Raw genomic sequence first — 19,255 nt, forward strand, 5'->3', positions numbered from 1 at the left:
CTAAATTATCCTAATTTTTGCTATCCATTTCCTGGTAGGACTGTGACTGGTAAGAGACATGACACAAAGCAATGTGCTACAAGCTGTGGCACATTAGAAGCATTGTAAGTGTAAGAAAAGATCCTCATTCTCTAGAAGTTTAAACTGGGGCACTTAAATAGTACCAGTCATGAAGAGGGAGCATACTTGAGTGCTACATGGTGCTCTAGAGACAGTAGGTACTGCAAGGAATCTGAGGTCCTCAGGGATGTGACAATTTCATGTAGTAGGAAGGCTTTGAATTGTGCAAGGGGACTAATATTTATTGGGGCGCTACTGTGTGCCATACACAATGGCTGTGTTAATGTTATTATGAGATTAGATATGTTGAGAAGCCTGCACAGTGCCTGGCAAAGCTCATGCTATTTCTACTATACCACGGTTTTCCAAACTTAAGTATAACTTACATGTAGAAAAGTATACAAAACTAATCAGCCAATTTTTTTTTAATTGAAGTGAAATTCACACAACATAAAATTAACCATTTTAAAGAGAACATTATAGTGGCATTTAGTATGTTAGCAATGTGTATAACCACCATCTTACCTAGTTTCAAAATATTTCCATTACCCCAAAATAAAATACTTTACCCATTAAACAGTTACTCCCCATCTTCCCCTCCCCCCAGCCTCTGGCAACCACAAATCAGAATTTACCTATTCTGGATATTGCATATAAGTGGAATCATAAAATGTGTCCTTTTCTGTCTGGCTTCTTTCACTTAGCAAAGTGTTTCTGAGGTTCATCTTCAAAACGTTGTAGCATGTATTAGTACTTCACCCTTTTTTTAACGTTGAATAATAAATACTCTGTTATATGGGTATATCACAATTGTTTATCCATTCATCCACTGATGAATATTTGTATTGTTTCCATCTTTTGGCTTTTGTGAAAAGTGCTGATACAAACATTCATGTTTGAACAACTATTTCAACTATTTTCAGTTCTTTGGGGTATTTACCTAGGAGCAGAACTGCTGGATCATATGGTAATTTTGTGTTTAACTTTTTGAGGAACCATCACTGTTTACCGCAGAGGCTGAACCATTTTATATTCCCACCAGCAATGTATAAGGGTTCCAATTTCTCCACATCCTTGTAATCAACCAACTTTTAAAATTTAAGTTTAAGAAATGTTATATAATTTGCCCTAAATAGAAAATAATGATAAATTAAATACAAGTTCATTACTATTTTAAAAAAAGTTTGTGTCTCAAGACCCAGATACTAAAAAAAACTGCACTTTACCATAAGGCACAGAGTGAATATTTATTTATCATAGAGGTCAAGCCTAAGCTCTAATTTTATAAACACTGGGAAAGCAGGCCAGAAAAGTACAGAGACTTGCTCAAAGTCAAATCTAAAGGGTGCTCCTGGAGGCCAGGAGAAAAGAAAATGTTTTAGTAGCATTCCATAACTCTACTTTCAAATCTACTCACTCCAAGCATCCCTTCAAGTTCCTGACCCCAAAGTTGTTTCCACTATCTTTCAAGAAAGAGTAAGAATCCCAGTAACAGAAAAAGAGAGGTGGTCTCCAAATAGCAGGCAGGAAACTGTGAGTGCCATGGAGCAATAACTACATCAATCTGGCTAAGATGAACAGCTACTTAAGATATCTGAGCATGGGATTAGCCAATTTTAAAACAGCCACCTAAAAAAAAAAAATCTGTGGCTCCCAATCTCTCTTTCTGTTTACCCATAAACCTTTCTGGTCCCACCCAGGTTCCCTAGAGTCATACTAGCATACCCCAATCTTTCCTAAAGCCCTGAGTGTTTTCTAATACTTTATTTATTGGTCTGGGAGAGAAAAGGGTACTGGAGTTTTCAGGTGGATGACATTTCCAAAGTAGAGAGGACAAAGGCCTCGGGCTTGGCTTCCTGCTTCAGCACACCTGTCAGCAGGAACTCAGGTGAGAGGAGGGGCAGCCCAACCCGCAATGGAATGGAGCATCGAGGGAAGTCCTGGGGGCATGTGATCACAACTCTCTGAGGCTGGGGAAGACAAAGCAAAGACAGAGTCAGGTGTGAAAAAAAGTCTTAGAAATGGGTTGAGGACCCAATAATCAGTCTTAGCACCACTAAAATAGTACCTCCTGATGTGAAGCCATATGAAGCACACTGCACCCGTCTATGAAATATTCTTGCCAGAAAAGTTGAACCTGAATTTATGCATGCTTTTAAAATTAACTACAGGCCGGGCGCGGTGGCTCACGCCTGTAATCCTAGCACTCTGGGAGGCCGAGGCGGGTGGATCGCTCAAGGTCAGGAGTTCGAGACCAGCCTGAGCAAGAGCGAGACCCCCGTCTCTACTAAAAATAGAAAGAAACTATATGGACAACTAAAATATATATATATATAGAAAAAATTAGCCAGGCATGGTGTCCCAGCTATTCGGGAGGCTGAGGCAGTAGGATCGCTTAAGCCCAGGACTTTGAGGTTGCTGTGAGCTAGGCTGACGCCATGGCACTCACTCTAGCCAGGGCAACAAAGCAAGACTCTGTCTCAAAAAAAAATAAAAATAAAAAAAAAATAAAATAAAATTAACTACAATTTACAGGAAATATAGAAGATAGAGGAACAAGATAAATGATACACCAAAGGAGCAAACAGAAAAATCCAGACTGGGGAACATTCTAAAGGACAACTGACTTTGTCTGTGCAGGAAGTCAGTGGCATAAAAAAGGGAGGATAGGTTGGGGGATGCTCTAGAGTAAAAGAGAATTAAGAGATACAACAAGTGCAGCAGTGCGTGGACCTTATCTGAATCCTGATTTGAACAACTCCAGGATATTTTTCAGACAAGTGGAGAAATTTTATTAATGGAGTGTGAGAAAATGACCAAGAACTATTGTTAATTTTCTTAGGGATCAACAATGATGTTGTGATTATGTAATAAAATGTACATATTTCTTAGCGATGTATACTTACGTATGGAAGAGGAAATAATATATTTGCAATTCGCTCTAAAATACTTTAGCAAAGAGGCTGGGCATGGTGGCTGATGCCCGTAATCCCAGAACTTTGGGAGGCTAAAGTGGGAGGATAGCTTAAGTCCAGGAGTTCGAAACTAGCCTGAGCAATATAGTGAGACCCCATCTCTAGAAAAAAATTTAAAAATTAGCCAGGTGTGGTGGTATGCACCCGTAGTCCTAGCCACTCAGTAGGCTAAGACAAGAGGATTGCTTGAGCCCAGGAATTTGAGGTTGCTGTGAACTGTCATTGCACCACTGAACTCCAGCATGAGTCACAGAGTGAGACACTCTGTCTCTAAAAAAAAAAAAAAAAAAAAAAAAAATTGACAAAATAAAATACTTCAGCAAAGAAAACAAAAGAAAAGAAGGGATAGATGGGCCGGGCATAGTGGCTCACGCCTGTAATCCTAGCACTTTGGGAGGCCAAGGCGGGAGGATTGCTCAAGGTCAGGAGTTCGAGACCAGCCTGAGAAAGAGCGGGACCCCATCTCTACTAAAAATAGAAAGAAATTATCTGGCCAACTAAAAATATATATAGAAAAAATTAGCTGGGCATGGTGGTGCATGCCTATAGTCCCAGCTACTAGGGAGGCTCGGGATTGCTTAATCCCAGGAGTTTGAGGTTGCTGTGAGCTAGGCTGATGCCACAGCACTCTAGCCCGGGCAACAGAGCGAGACTCTGTCTCAAAAAAAAAAAAAGAAGGGATAGGCGGAGCAAATGTAGCGAAATCTAAACTGTTGAATCTGGGTAATTGGTATATGGGTGTTCCTTGTATTGCATTATTCTTTCTCCTTTTGTGTATATTTGAAAATTTCAAAAATACATAATAAAGATAAGTCCATTTGGTATCAGCAGATTTCTTCCCCAATTCCTGTACCCTTCTGTACCACAGCTCTGTTCCCCACCCTCTCAAGACTCTACATTCCCATCTGTACCTCTGTTTTTTCCTCCAGCCTTTCCCATTCCAGCCACTCTTTAACTGCCACTTCACCAGACCCAGAATGTACCAATCATACCTTATAGGACCGGGGCATGTTGGGGAGGGCAGTGCCTCCACAGCAGCTGATGATCTCTCCCATCTGAGGTGGGGGTGGCTGGACCCCAGGGGTCACATGAATCTCGTAGCCCTAAGGGAAAGAGATGCAGAGCCAGTGGTGTACCACTGACAGGCCATGGACTGCTGGGAAACCACTGGATGGAGGGTTGAAGCGCTGGGCAGAAGACAGCCTCTCACCTCCAGCAGCCTTCGTTCCCGAGCCCGGCTCAGAGCATCTCGAAGGCTGAAGCCAAAGTTCTTCTCCTGTTCAGGATCGATCACCACATATTCATCCGGGGGCAAGAAGCAACCAGCCTTGCGGGACTAAGGGTGGCAGCAGTCAGCCTCAAAGCTCAGCCCAGCCCCTCACCCACTCTCCTGCCTAGCATTTGTAGAGAACTCACAAAACATTTCAATGAATTCAGCCTCACTTAATGCCCCATCTTCCTATATCCCCTCTTCCCTCCCACCACTTTCTAAAGCGCTACATGAGCATCTTCTCCCGTCACTGACTCTGCTGGTCTGTCATCATCTCCTGGCCTCTCACCTGATGCAGCCAGTCCAGCGAGAGGATGGGGATCCCCCGCCCCAGGGCACACAGGAACTTGACTGTCCGGCGGATTCGATCAGTGACCAGGTGGGAAGCCTCTGCCACTGAGCTGGCCAGACTTCCCCCCAGTGCCAGCACTGCCCGCTCTCCTCGAGCATCCACCACTCCTGTGAAGAGCACCTGTGGAGGGGTTGGCCTGAGCTGGTCACAGCCATCGGTGCCTGTCTCTACGATCCCCCAGGTCTCCTCCTAGCCTCCCCCATCTCTCCCCCACGAAACCCCATGCCCCTTCTCTCCTACTTTGGGGACTGGCGATTCCTGGTTAGGTTTAGTCCGTCGGAGGCTGCGGCTTGGTATTCCCTTGGGCTCCTCCTCTGCCTGGTCTCTCTTTCTCTTGCCTGGTGCTGGAATCTCTACGTCCTGGAATTGAGAAAGATCCTGGTGGGAGTTTCTGAGCCCTTTTTCCCAGCTTTGTGGCCCCAGCCCTCTCCTCACCTCTTCTTTTCCTGGCCTCTCTGCGGTATCTTCTTCCTCTTCCTTGAGAAATGCGGTCTTCTGGGAGACTTCCCCTCTTTGGGGCCGTTTTGGAAGTGGGGGTGAAGCCATGGTAGCTAAAGGCCTCTTGCGGCTTTGAGAGGCCTTAGGCTGGGGCTCTGGGGTGAAGCCAGATCTATCTGGTGCTTCCACCTTTTCCATCTGGGATGCCTCAAGCAGCTGGAGAAAGGCAGGCTCAGGAATGGCTGTAAGGGACTCAGCTGCTCTCACTGCTCCCCGTCTTTGGCTCCTTGAGGATCGGGGTTTAGGTTCAGGGGATACAGAGCAAGTCTTGTGGACAATGGGAGCTGTGAGAGAACTGTGCTTCCCAGCAGCTCTCTGGCTCCTGCTGCAACTGGCTTGAGGAATCGGCTCAGGGGAAACAGGCTGGTCTGGCACAGCACTTAGTGTGGAAGACCTCAGTGTCCTGCTCTGACCACCCTGAGCTATGGCCTTGGGGGTGACAGGTTGGTCTGTGGGAGTAGGAGGCTCAAGATCAGAGGTTGTGGGTTCAACTGGTTTGGAGGTCTTGACAGAGGACCCATGAGTCTTGCCCCGAGTGGCCCGAGATGTGGGCTTGGGGGTGACAGGCTGGGCTGTGGAAGTGGAAGGCTGCAGCTCAGGGGCTGTGGGGACAATTGGTTCGGGACCCTTAACAGAGGATGTATTTGTTCTGCCTCTAGTGGCCCGAGATGTGGGCTTGGGGATGACAGGTTGGGCTGTGGAGGTGGAAGGCTGGAGCTCAGGGGTTGTGGGAACAATTGGTTCAGGGGTCTTGACAGAGGACCTATTTCTCCTGCCACGAGTGGCCCGAGATGTGGGCTTGGGGGTGACAGGCTGGGCTGTGGAGGTGGAAGGCTGGAGCTCAGGGGTTGTGGGAACAATTGGTTCAGGGGTCTTGACAGAGGACCTATTTCTCCTGCCACGAGTGGCCCGAGATGTGGGCTCAGGAGTGACAGGCTGGTCTGTGGAGGTGGAAGGCTGGAGCTCAGGGGTTGTGGGAACAATTGGGTCAGGGGTCTTGACAGAGGACCTATTTCTCCTGCCACGAGTGGCCCGAGATGTGGGCTTGGGGGTGACAGGCTGGTCTGTGGAGGTGGAAGGCTGGAGCTCAGGGGTTGTGGGAACAATTGGTTCAGGGGTCTTGACAGAGGACCTATTTCTCCTGCCACGAGTGGCCCGAGATGTGGGCTCGGGGGTGACAGGCTGGTCTGTGGAGGTGGAAGGCTGGAGCTCAGGAGCTATAGAGACAATTGGGTCAGGGGTCTTGAGAGAGGACCTATTTGTCCTGCCCCGAGTGGCGCGAGATGTGGGCTCGGGGGTGACAGGCTGGGCTGTGGGGGTGGTAGGGTGGGGCTCAGGGGCAGTAGAGGAAACTGGAGAAAGTGTCATCCTGGAAGACCCCTGGGGTCTGACTTTGGGCTTTGGGTGGAAACATTCCAGCTCTGAGGGCAAGGGAGTCTCTGAAGCTTTCTGGCTCCCATTTTGCCTAGTTTTAGGAATGGGTGGCTCGAGAGAAGGTAGGAAGGGTGAAAGAAGGGACTGAGGTGCAAGATGTCTTTGGCTCTGGGAGAGAAGGGGGCCTTGGGGTGGGGTTGAGGCTTCAGGCACTGTAGGAGGCAGACAGGCATCTGGGGATTCCTGATCTTCCTGGGGAGAAACAGAAGCAAGTGAGGGAGGAAGAGGTAGAGAGAAGAGAGCTAGAACTTGGACACTGTTCTTGATACTTGTTTATGGTTAAACTGTGCTCGCTGGGCTTCTCTTTCTGTCTTGGACCTCTTTTCCATTAGACTGGGAACTCCCTGGGGAGCAAGCAGTCCTCCTTCCCATGGACCTCTCCCACAGTGCCACTATAACGTTCTTCAACATGGATGATGGCAATGAAGAGGATGGCTGGGGTGAAGAAGGAAGAAACAGGAAGAAAGGGACTCTGTCTGGCAGAAGGAGATGCAACTTGGGAAACAGACATAGAAAACAATGAGTACCAAGGGTAAAGGAAGCCAACCAAGCCTCTTTCATGCCATGAAAGAACCAAGCTTCTTTCTTCCATAATTGGAAGAAAACTTGGGATATGGAGAAAGGAATAGATTAAAGCAAGGCAAGGGAAGGGGCACCGGAGGGGGTGTAGAGATGACTTGGGAAGTGGGGGGTTGGTAGAGAAAGCAGCTCTCACCCTGGAAGCCTTCTCAGCAGGTGGCGTCTTGCAATTCAGTTGGCCTAGACAGACGGTAAACACAAGGGTGGCTGAGTTCTAAGTGGTTGGGTGCTCAGGGGTTGGTTATCATGAGGGCTTCATACCACCTTGGCTTCCCCTCTACCTTCACTTACCTCTCTGCTGCCTCTTGGGGCTCACTTGGGCTCCCCTTTCTCCACTTGACTGCCTCCCAGAAGCTACCAGGGCTGAAGCAGGTCCCTGAAGGTCCCCTATCCCCACTCTAGGCTCTGATGTTGGGCAGGAGGCCTGCCCTTTCTGATTCCCTCCCTCTGGGCCCCCTGTCTGTGTGCCTCTCTCCGGCATCACTGTGGGGCCCCTCACTTCTGGCCCAGCTGGCTCACACTCTCTCTCTGGTACTGGGCTGTCCACTCTCTCAAATATCCCTCTTATAAAGGTCTGCTTCTCTATTTCTTTCTCCTGCATTTCCTTGGATGACTCAACTTCTACCTTCAAACTGTCCCTAATCATTTCAGGACTTGTACTTTTCCCCTTTTTGTCAGACTCTTGTCTCTGAGTGTCTCTGGCTAACAGCTGTTTTTGTTCTCTGTCCTGTATCTCCCTGGTTAATTCTTCCATTCCCATCACATCTCTCTCTCCCCTTGGAGGCAGTTTCTTGGTTTCCCTCTCCAATGGTCCTCCCTCCGGGGTCCCTCTCTTGGCTATTTCTTTTGGTATACCCATGCCTTTATCCACAGTCTGCATCCCTTTGCCTTGAATCCCCAGGATTGTGTGAACTGGGCTCTCTGGATGTTGGTCTTGTGGTGTTGCCCTAGGTGGAGACAGGCAAGACCCATGGGCCTCGAGGTAGGTGGCAATAGGCTGGGTCTCAGAGGCCTCAGACTCTCTCAGGCAGAATGGCTGTGTAGCCAGGACCTCCCATGGCTCATCTAGGGCACCTGGAAGTAGAGTCAGAGAGAGAGAGAGAAGAGTACAGGTTGGAATAATAAATAGGTTGAAAAAGATTAAGATAAATTCATGAAAAATAAATCTAAATGAGTTATTAAAGGAAGGCTGGGAATAAAGGTGATAGTTATGACATTTAATGTTTGTCTCAAAAAGACCATACCCTCATACGAAAGCCCCTTCAACAGTCTCTTTAAAAATGATCTAAACTAGTTGGTCTATGAGTCTGACTTAATATGGCATTTTTTTCCCTGATGAGATGGAGAAACATCAGCAAAATACAGTCATCCCTTGGTATGTGCAGGGGATGGGCTCCAGGACCCCTGTGGATGCTCATGTCCCTTGTATAAAATGGCATAGCATTTGCATATAACCTATACATATACTTTAAATCACCTCTAGATTACTTATAGGTACCTCATAAAATATAAATACTTACACTGTATTTCTATTTGCATTATTTTTATTGTATTGTTTTTGACATCATAACTTTGACAATTTTACTTTCGTTGAGTTTCCTTATATTTTCTTTTATTTATTTTTAGTCACAAATAAAAATTATATATATTTATGGGATACAACATAATGTTTTGATATGTCATTGTGTAATGTATAAATCCAGCTAGTTAACATATACACTACCTCACATACTTATTTTTTTGTGGTGAGAACACTTAAAATCTACTCTTAGCAATTTTTAAGTATATAATACAGTTATTAACTATAGTCACCGTGTTATACAATAGATCTCCTGAAGTTATTCCTTCTGTCTAGCTGAAATTTTGTATCCTTTGACCAACATCTCCCCAGTGCCCTCCCCGGTCTCCTTTCAGCCCCTGGTAATCATCATTCTGTTCTCTGCTTTTGAGGTTGCCTTTTGTAGAGCCCACATATGAGATCATACAGTATTTGTCTTTCTGTGTCTGGCTCATTTCATTCAGTGTAATGTCCTCCAGGTTCAGCCATGTTGTCACAGTGACAGAATTTCCTTATTTTTAAAGGCTGAATAGCATTGCACTAGGTATATATGCCACATTTTCTTTTGTTATTGATACATAATAATTGTACATATTTATGAGGTACATGTGATGTTTTGATGCATGCATACAATTGCAATGACCACATCAGGGTAATTGAGATAACCATCACCTCAAACATTGATCATTTCTTTGTGTTGGGATCATCACAAATCTTCTCTTTTAGCCATTTTGAAATATACAATAAATTATTGTTAACTACAGTTACCCTACTGTGCTATTGAAACTAGAACTTATTTCTTCAATCTAATTGTATTTTTGTACCATTAACCAACCTTTCATTTTTTTGAGACAGAGTCTCACTCTGTTGCCTGGGCTACAGTGCCGTGGCGTCAGCCTAGCTCACAGCAACCTCAAACTCCTGGGCTCAAGCGATCCTTCTGCCTCAGCCTCCTGAGTAGCTGGGACTACAGGCATACGCCACCATGCCTGGCTAATATTTTCTATATATTTTTAGCTGTCCAGCTAATTTCTGTCTATTTTTTAGTAGAGACGGGGTCTTGCTCTTGCTCAGGCTGGTTTTGAACTCCTGAGCTCAAACGGTTCACCTGTCTCGGCCTCCTAGAGTGCTAGGATAACAGGCATGAGCCACCACACCTGGCCTAACCAACCTTTCTTTTTCCCTTCCTTCCTCGTACCCTTCCCAGCCTCTAGGAACCACCATTCTCTTCTCTACCTCCGTAAGACCAACTTTTTCAGCTCTCACATATGAGTAAGAACACGAGGTGTTTGTCCTTCTGTGCCTGGTTTATTTCTCTTAACATAATGACCTCCATGTTGCTGCAAATGACAAGATTTCATTCTTTATTCCATTGTATACATAAATATACCACATTTTCTTTATCCATTCATGCACTGATGGACACATTTAAATTGATTCCATTATCTTGGCTATTGTGAATAGTGCTGCAGTGAACAGGCGAGTACAGATAATTTCTTCAACGTACTGATCTCCTCTTTGGGGATATATACGCAGCAATGGGATTGCTGGATCATATGATATTTCTATTTTTAGTTTTTTCAGGAATCTCCATACTGTTTTCCATTATATGGCATTTTTTCCTGATGAGATGGAGAAACATCAGCAAAATACAGTCATCTCTTGGTATCCATGGGGGATTGGTCCCAGGACTCCCGTGGATACTAAAATTCTCAGATGCTCAAGTCCCTCATATAAAATGGCGTAGTATTTGCATATAACCTACGAATATCCTCCTGTATACTTAAAAACAATTTTTTTTCTTTTAAGAGATGGGCATCTGTCTATGTTGCCCAGGCTGGACTCCTCAGCTCAAGTGATCCTCTCACTTCAGCCTCCCAAGTATCTGGGACTACAGGCACATGCTACTGGTCCCAGCTTGGCCATATACTTTATTTATTTTGAGACAGAGTCTCACTCTGTTGCCCGGGCTAGAGTGCAGTGGCGTCAGCCTAGCTCACAGCAACCTCAAACTCCGGGGCTCAAGCAATCCTTCTGCCTCAGCTTCCCGAGTAGCTGGGACTACAGGCATGCACCACCATGCCTGGCTAATTTTTTCTATATATTTTAAGTTGTGTAGATAATTTCTTTCTACTTTTTAGTAGAGACGGGGTCTCGCTCTTGCTCAGGCTGGTCTCGAACTCCTGACCTTGAGCAATCCTCCTGCCTTGGCTTCCCAGAGTGTTAGGATTACAGGCGTGAGCCACTGCGCCCAGCCCATATAATTTCTTTCTAATTTTAGTAGAGACAGGGTCTCACTCTTGCTCAGGCTGGTCTCGGACTCCTGAGCTCAAACAATCTGCCCACCTCGGCCTCCCAGAGTGCTAGGATTACAGGCGTGAACAACCGCGCCTGGCCTCTCCTATATACTTTAAATCAGCAGTCCCCACCCTTTTTGGCACCAGGGACCGGTTTCATGGAAGACAACTTTTCCACGGATGCGAGTGGTGTGCGGAGCTCAGGCGGTGATGCGAGCGAATGATGGGGAGGACCGGGGGTTGGGGACTGCAGCTTTAAATCATCTCTAGACTACTTATAATAGCTGATATGATGAAAATGCTATGTAGGCTGGTCCGAAGGTAGTGAGTTATCTCACTTGATTGCTCACAGTCAGTTACAGATTGAACTCCTTGTTGTACTACTTTCCCCCCTCCTCACTACTGCACTTGACTAGTCTTTAAAAAAAAAATAATAATAATAAAAAAAAAAGAAAATGCTACGTAAATAGTTGTTCTGTTGCATTTTTAAAATTTGTATTATTTTTTATTGTGTTTTTTTTTTCAAATATTTTCAATTCACAGTTGGTTGAACCCTTAGATAAGGAACCCACAGGTACAAAGGGCCAACTGTAGTCAAGGAACATGACAGAAATATGTAGAGGGGGAAAACAACAAAGGATGCAAAGTTGTGAGCACAGAGGAAGGGAGAGTTTGTTGTACCTGGGGCCTGGAAGCTGCAATGGGAAGGGCCAGGCTCTGGGGGGACAGTAGTCAGGACCTGGGGAGGTTCATCCTCCATGCTCTGGACTGCTGCACAAGAAAAGACAGCCTAAGCACAGCCCCTCCGCAGAACCCCAGGGTCCCATTACTGGTCTCTTACCCTCCCCACGCCAGCCTTCACGCCCTTCAAGGGCCACTAGTCTAATCCCCCAGCTCCCACTGATACCAGGATCCAAACAATACAGGTGTCCTCACCTTCCAGGCTCTCATTCTCTCTCTCCACAAAGCACTGGGTAGCTTGTAGGGCCAGATCTTCAGAATCTGGTAGGGGAGGAATATAAGATAGATAATAAAAGAAATCATATCTGTCCCTTAAATCCGTAGGTAATCTCTACTCTTTTCTCCCTAACCCCAACCCTTGGAACTTCCATTGTTTATTTAAAGGGTCAAGTGAGGAAGAAAGGCCAGCACTTACAATCTTCGTTGTCTTCAGAGTCCTTGGTCATGCCCACATGTGGTTCTCTCTGTCTTCCTGTGGAGGTCTGGGCTCCCTCTCTCTGTGGCTGGGTGGGTTCCTCTGGAGTGCCTGTGTCCACCACCACATCTGTGAGATTCTCCCTTGAGACAGGGAGAAGGTCCCGCTCCACTTGTGCCGCAGGTGACCCACCCTGGGCCCCCACCTCAAGAGCTCTCTCCCTCTCAAGAACAGCTGCAGCCTGCTCTGTCCCAGCATCCCCTTCCGCTGGAAGCTGGCTCTTTCTTACACCTGTCGCTGCCGAGGCTGCTAAGCACGTGCCCCCCTCTACATCTGTCTCACCGTCCTCATCCAGAGGAGGCTGGCTTTCCTCTAGAGGCACCACAGGCAGCTTTGGTGGCCCCCTCTCTGCTTCCACATCTGTTTGATATGTCCCCTCCACAGACACCTGATGCTTCTCCAGATGTACAACAGCTGGCCCCGGTGGGACATCCTCCTCCCCTTCTGTGTTGACATCTACCGTGCCGGAGGCTTGGCTTCTCTCCAGGTGGATCCCAGGTGAACTGTCATCTGCTTCTACACCTACATCACCGTCCCCAGGAGGAGGCTGGTTCTCTTCTGAATGTGCTATAACAATGGCTCCATCTTTGTCTGTGTGACCCTCAGGGACAGTTTCTCTCTTTTCCACTGGGAGCCCTTCCTCTTCCACATCTGTGTCACTGTCTCTCCCACTGGCGGTTTGGCTTTGCTCCGGAAGGACCATAGGTTGGGCCCTGTCTTCTTCCACAGCCATATCTCTGTTCCATACAACAGCCTGGCTCTCTTTCAGACGTGCCAAAGTGAGTGCTGCTGAGACTTCTTCCTCATCATCTGTATCGCTGTCGATCACCATGGAGGCCCGGCTTTTCTGCAGAGGGATGGCCCGTGGGGCCTCGCTCTCCTCCACCTCTGTATCACTGCCAGCTTGGCTCTTCCGCAGATGTGCCCAGCCTGGTGCTCCAGGAGCCCTTGTTCCAACTCCACGGAATATTTGCCTCTTCTTCATAGGAACTACTGCTGGGGTTGCTGGGATTCCCTCTTCTTCCACATCAGTATCACTATCGATAATGCCACAAGGCTGGGCCCTTTCCAAATGGACCACAGCTGGCCTTCCAGGAGGCCTGCTCTCATCATCCGCCTCTGTGTCCCTGTCCTCCCCAGGAGGTTGGCTCCTCTCCAGAATCACCCTAACTGGAACCACCCCATTTCCTGCATCTCTCTTGACTTTTGTGTCATTGTCCCTCTCTTTCACTGAAGGCTGATCCTTTTCACACTGGATTTTGGTTGCAACTCCATCAGCTGCAGGATGCTCTGCCTCTGCAGTGGCACCTCTTCTGGCAGCGGAGGAGGCCTTCCCTGTTGCTGGTTGCTGACCTTCCTCCTCATCTGTGTCACTGTCCATGTTGAAGGCACAATGTGGCCCAGGGCCACTCGGGGCAGGGGAAGGCCCCTCTTCATCACTGCAAAGGGAAGACAGAGAGAGAGAGACTGCAGAATCTATTTCCAAGAAAGGGATACCCCACTCAATTGTGAGCTCCTTGAGGGGAGACACAAGGTAGTATTTGTTTTCTATTTCCAGTAGTTAGTCCTCCAACTGGCGCATCAGAGGTGCTCCACAGAAATTCAGCTGAGTGAATGAATATGTATTACCCAGCCCCAACTTTCATGGTAATTATCTCTCTTAGAGACTGGTCCTCCAGCCCCTGTTTCTTCCTCCTTTTGAAGACTCAGGGGTCTGGCCCTTTGGCCCTTACCTCTCTGGAACTACTGTTGACAAAGGGGAGGATGTGGTCCTTGATTCTTTCATCACACATCTTTCAGAAAGAGAATCTGTCAAGAACAAAAGAAGTTGACAGTTTCACACTCATCATCCCCATCTCCTCCTCTCCCACCCTCCCAACACATAGACTTACCTACTTCCTCCTCTGAGTCCTCAGCCAACAGAAGCCTCTGGGGTTGAGTTCCTCCCTGTACCCTGGGTGTCTCCTCTACAGTTAGAGGACCCCGAGAGACAAAGGGCAGGGGCACATCCAAGCGATGGTACTGGCAGGGCAAGTCAGCAAAGAGAATCAATTCCTTGTCCCTCAGACGATGACTCACCTCAGGGCTCAGAACCTTAGGAGGCCTCAGGATTTGAGTACCATTGAGGCTCCCACAGTCTCGGAGGATAGGTGCCTTGTCCCAGGCCAAGACTTCAATCACTGCATGTTGTTTGGAGATGGATGGAAAGGGCAGGGCCACAGAACAGTCAGGCATTCGGCCTATCACATTCTTCCCGACGTATAGTGGGAAATCTAAAAATCAGAGAGGTAGATAGGTTCAAAGGCCAGAGTCCTGGCCTGTCATTAGGAAAATGGTCCTATTAGGTCCCCACTACTCACTCAAGGCCCCACATACATTAGAAAAATAAAAGGCCCTAGGATATCTAGGCATTGAAAAGTATATGCAATGCATTATTCATATGTAATACCCCATCCATCCATATTGGATTTTTTAAATTGTGATAAAATATACATAACACAAAATTTATCATTTTAATAGTTTTAAGTATACAGTTCAGGGGCATTAAGTACATTCACATTGTTGTGCAATCATTGCCACCATCCATGTCCAGACCACACTGGATTTTTATTTGAATCTCTTAATCTTCTATCAAAGTAAAATCATTCCCAGTAGGTCCAGGCTACTATCCTGGAACAATCAACTCAATCAGTCCCTTCTCTTCCATTTCTAGTAAAAGAAATTTTTTTCAGATCTCCTTGCAACCCTCCAACTACCTCCCCACAAAAATAAAAGACCTAGATCAATACTTCAGCATCCAATATCCTCTGACCTTTTTCTGGTCCATGGGCACCACTGAAGATACGCAGCCGCCCTACAGGCTCCAAGCTGCACCCCAAAGATTCTCTGGATTGTTCTGTCTCCTCCTCTTCTTCAACGTCCCAGTTAATAGCCTGTGTGTCCTCCATAATCTGGGAAGGAAACACATTATCATCATCCCCATCGTTGGTTCACACCAACTGCATCACGCATCAGACTAATAACTGGGGGTGAGCCTGGATTGCTATGAAGGTTGATGCTTCTCTTTCTACCAATCATTCTGATATTATCCCTTCAAAGCATTTAAAACATATCCATGACACAGAGTAAGAAATATTATAAGGTCCCAAGTACACAAATATGTATAAACACATGCTTGTTTATATAAACAGAAGTTTTGAGAAACAATGCTTAGCCTTACTGTGTACAATAAATACACTGATATTTTTCATTCTATTTTTTCCTATTCTCTCCATATTTTCAAAATACTAATTTGCAACCCACTAAATTTTCACTGTCCACTACTGAGTTGCAACCCACAATTTGAAAAACATCATTTTGCTAACACATGCCAAGTATGTGTTAGGCATTGTGTTATGTGTCAGGCATAGTGGCCATATGAGGGAGGCATTTAGAAAACTAATGCTAAAAGTGTTAAATAATTTTCTCAGGATAATAGCAGGTAAATGGATAGGAATAAAGGTGCTTCTGGCTGCAAAGCCCAGGCTTTTTACACTTTACCAGACCACCTTAGTATGATCAGGCCAAACTGCAAAGAGTCACAACAGCTGACATGTACAGATGCTTCCTATGTGTCAAGCACTGTCCTAATTACTTTATATTGACTGGCTCATTTACCCTTCACAAGAATGCTGTAAAGTAGGTATTTTCATTTGACCAGCCTTTAAAAAAAAAAAATATATATATATATGTGTATATATATATATATATATATGTAGGTATTATCTTCCATTTTTTTGGATAAAGAAACTGCAACATAGCTGGGTTAAGGAATTTGCCCACGGTCACCCAGATAATGTCTCTCCTTTGTCTAATATTTTCTGGCAGCTTTCCAGGCCCACAGGATAAAATAAAATCTAAACTCCTTAGCAAGACCATCCATGATCTCTACCTCCTGTCCTGTAGTGCACACCCTTCCTCAAAAGCCTATGCTTCAGCCATAGTCCTTCTCTCCAATCTGTAAACACACTGCCCTTGTTGTCCCCCACATCTTCATGCCTCAGGCCAGTTCCATGGCCCTTCAGTCCTAGTTTTCTGGTCCAACTCCTACCTATCCTTTAAGAGTCAGTTCAGGCCGGGCGCAGTGGCTCACGCCTGTAATCCTAGCACTCTGGGAGGCTGAGGCGGGAGGATCGCTCGAGGTCAGGAGTTCGAGACCAGCCTGAGCAAGAGTGAGACCCCCGTCTCTACTAAAAATAGAAAGAAATGATCTATAGCTAAAAATCTATATAGAAAAAAATTAGCCGGGCATGGTGGTGCATGCCTGTAGTCCCAGCTACTCAGGAGGCTGAGGCAGGAGGATCACTTGAGCCCAGGAGTTTGAGGTTGCTGTGAGCTACACTGACGCCATGGCACTCTAGCCCGGGCAACAGAGTGAGACTCTGTCTCCAAAAAAAAAAAAAAAAGGTCAGTTCAAATGTCACTTTCTCAGCAAAGCCCTTTCCTGGAGTTTCCCCTGCTTTCTGGTGATCCACAGTGGTCAATGGACTTGTGCCTACTCTAACACTTCTCACCATATTGTAACCGTTACTTTCCATTTCGTCTTCACACCTCATCTCCAGGACTGGACTAGGGAAACTATCTTTTTCCCTAGGGCCCATCATATTCATTCAATGGTCGTGATGGCATACCTGATACTGTTTGAAGTATTTGGGATACATCTGTGAACTAAACATAAAATGAACCCTGCCCTCGTGGAGGCTATATCACTAAGCCTGCTGATAAAAGAACAAATGAGAGGATATGGAAATTCAAAAGAGCCTGAGTGGAATTCACCTAGAAAGACCCCACCCTACGCCTGGCAAGGTGGCTCACGCCTGTAATCCTAGCACTCTGGGAGGCCGAAGCGGGATTGCTTGAGCTCAGGAGTGGGAGACCAGCCTGAGCAAAAGTGAGAACCTGTCTCTTCTAAAGAAAATAGAAAAAATTATCCGGGTGTGGTGGGGCGCACCTGTAGTCCCAGCTACTCGGGAGGCTGAGGCAGGAGGATCACTTGTGCCCAGGAGTTGAGGTTGCTGTGAGCTAGGCCGACGCCAGGGCACTCTAGCCCGGGCAGAGACTGACTCACCAAGAAAAAACCCCTCAAAACAAAAACAAAAACAAAAAAAACCCCAAAAAGATGCCACGCTAAAGATGTTGACAGGTAGGGGAAAGTAAGATGCCTCATGGAGAAAGTGTTCACTCCTTCCTTATGACTGGCCAACTCAGAGGGTGCCCACGACCCTTGGCTGCAATTCATAGGGCCACCATTTTTGATCCCCACCCCAGTGGGTTCCCCCGTGGTTCAACGTCTCCCAGTGTCTTCATACCTAAACACAGGGCGGGGCGCCAAGTAAGGATCAGTATTACAATCCGAGAAGCACACTTCCAAGTCACCTCCGCCCAGTCGCACCCAAGCAAGCCCCTCCCGCCTTCTGGGGGAATCAAGATGGCACCCGGGGAGCCGTGGACCAGGCCCTCAGAACTCACCTACTTTGAGTCCCCGCGCGCGCCACCAGTAACGGCCGCGATCGGGGTGGCGCGAGCGAGCGACCCAGAAGGGAGCCGATGCTCTGATTGGCTCCTGCCCCTGTCTTTCACAGCCTGCTGCGGGTTGAGGGATGAAGCCCTCAGGGCGAGGCACACCCAAAGCCCCGCCCCTCCCCGCCCCCTTACAGGCCAAAAGGGAGGAGACTGAAATCAGTTCAGTGGGACGATAATTGGAGCCCGCCGTGCGCGCACGCGATAGTGCACCTCGATTGGGCAGTTCCAAGGGACGACCCACTGCCGCTTCCCCGCCCACCACCCACTTCCCGCGCAGATTACCAAAGCGCGGCCAGACAATCTAGCGTCAGCGGCCGGCAGCGGATAGAGGGGCTGTGCCATAGACGACGTCAGCTGCGTCTGGTGCGGCCAGAGCGCCCTTCCTCGGTCCTCCCAGACATGGTGTCCGCTGACTCAGAAGAAATGAAATTGGGCCGCGGGTTGCAGTCGTGGCTGGAGGCTGCAGCTTGGAGGACAGCCCGGAGGCGTGGCGCTTGAGGAATTCTTATTGCAATGGAATTTCATTTCCTTTTGATTTGGCTTGTTTAGAAGTCATGTCATTTCTTACTGGGAATGCATCCCTGACGGACATTTTGAGGTCATTTTCCTAAATGCAAGATTCTAAAGCAAAGATCTGCAGGCGAACAGAGAAAACTGTTTTTCTATCTTAAAGGCTGCCCTCACCTTTCAAGGAGCGAAGGAAAGAAAATCATTTATTTCACTATAAGACACTAAGAAAATTGTAACAATGTGACATTTGTATAATTTAGGAAGCCCATTCCACTCGTTATCTCAATGCTGTCTACAACAATCAAATAGAAGTAGATTTTACAAACGAGGGATTTGAAACTCTGCGAAGTTAATGCGAAGTTAAATGACTTGCCTAGGACCCTACAGCTAATGTAGGGTAAAGACAGTTGAAACAAATCCTCTAATTCTAAATTCTAAGCTCTTTCCCCTACCATAAAATAACTGCTTTTGTTGTGATCATTGTCCTAAAACATAAAACATTATATTTTAAGTGGGTAGAGGGGTCTTACACAACTTGATGTCCCTTTATTTAGAAGGTGACTTAGAAATATGTTGATCTGTGTATTGACCGAATGTAAATTAACAACGACCTCAATTTGATATTACATCATCTCTATTATAGTGCTAAGCACACTGTATTATACACTTCTCACCAAACGGCAACATCCTAGACGATAGGGAGCTAATTCTTAATCATTTTTGTATCCTTAGTTCCTGGTTTGGTGAATACTTAGTATCTGTCAAATGAGTGAATGAATCCCTGGGAAGAAGCAGATGGACTCTGACTTGAGCCCATCCAATTTTCCTTCGTCAATTACCCCCTCTCCTTTTTTCAATCCTGGGGCTCTGTGAAGGGTTCAGTGGCCGCCACCTGGTCAGTGAAATGAGCGAACTGAAAAACCACTGACTTCATCGAAGTGTCT

At 46.7% G+C, this 19,255-nt stretch overlaps 1 protein-coding gene across 6 annotated transcripts; it reads right to left on the minus strand.

Moving 5' to 3' along the window:
* Window positions 1–1,323: 1,323 nt before the first annotated feature.
* MDC1 (mediator of DNA damage checkpoint 1) lies at window positions 1,324–17,783 on the minus strand. Of its 6 annotated transcripts, none has more exons than XM_069487451.1 (15): window positions 17,748–17,783; window positions 15,052–15,190; window positions 14,132–14,512; window positions 13,973–14,048; window positions 12,522–13,678; window positions 12,180–12,290; window positions 11,960–12,025; window positions 11,705–11,794; window positions 7,460–8,242; window positions 7,305–7,348; window positions 4,898–6,781; window positions 4,595–4,777; window positions 4,246–4,371; window positions 4,028–4,138; window positions 1,324–2,030 (listed from the first exon to the last, which is right to left on the minus strand). In XM_069487451.1, exons 2-15 carry the CDS (start codon window positions 15,185–15,187, stop codon window positions 1,863–1,865), a joined length of 5,316 nt encoding a protein of 1,771 aa, XP_069343552.1. In that variant the 5' UTR covers window positions 15,188–15,190; window positions 17,748–17,783; the 3' UTR covers window positions 1,324–1,862. The 6 variants fall into 6 exon arrangements, with proteins under 6 accessions (XP_069343552.1, XP_069343551.1, XP_069343549.1 ...); XM_069487450.1 differs by having other exon boundaries at window positions 4,898–5,017; window positions 5,093–6,781; window positions 12,180–13,678; XM_069487448.1 differs by having other exon boundaries at window positions 11,705–11,791; window positions 12,180–13,678.
* Between the last annotated feature and the right edge of the window lie 1,472 nt (window positions 17,784–19,255).

Source organism: Eulemur rufifrons, chromosome 15 (genome assembly GCF_041146395.1).
Source record: "Eulemur rufifrons isolate Redbay chromosome 15, OSU_ERuf_1, whole genome shotgun sequence".
In the NCBI taxonomy this organism is placed as follows: Eukaryota; Metazoa; Chordata; class Mammalia; order Primates; family Lemuridae; genus Eulemur; species Eulemur rufifrons.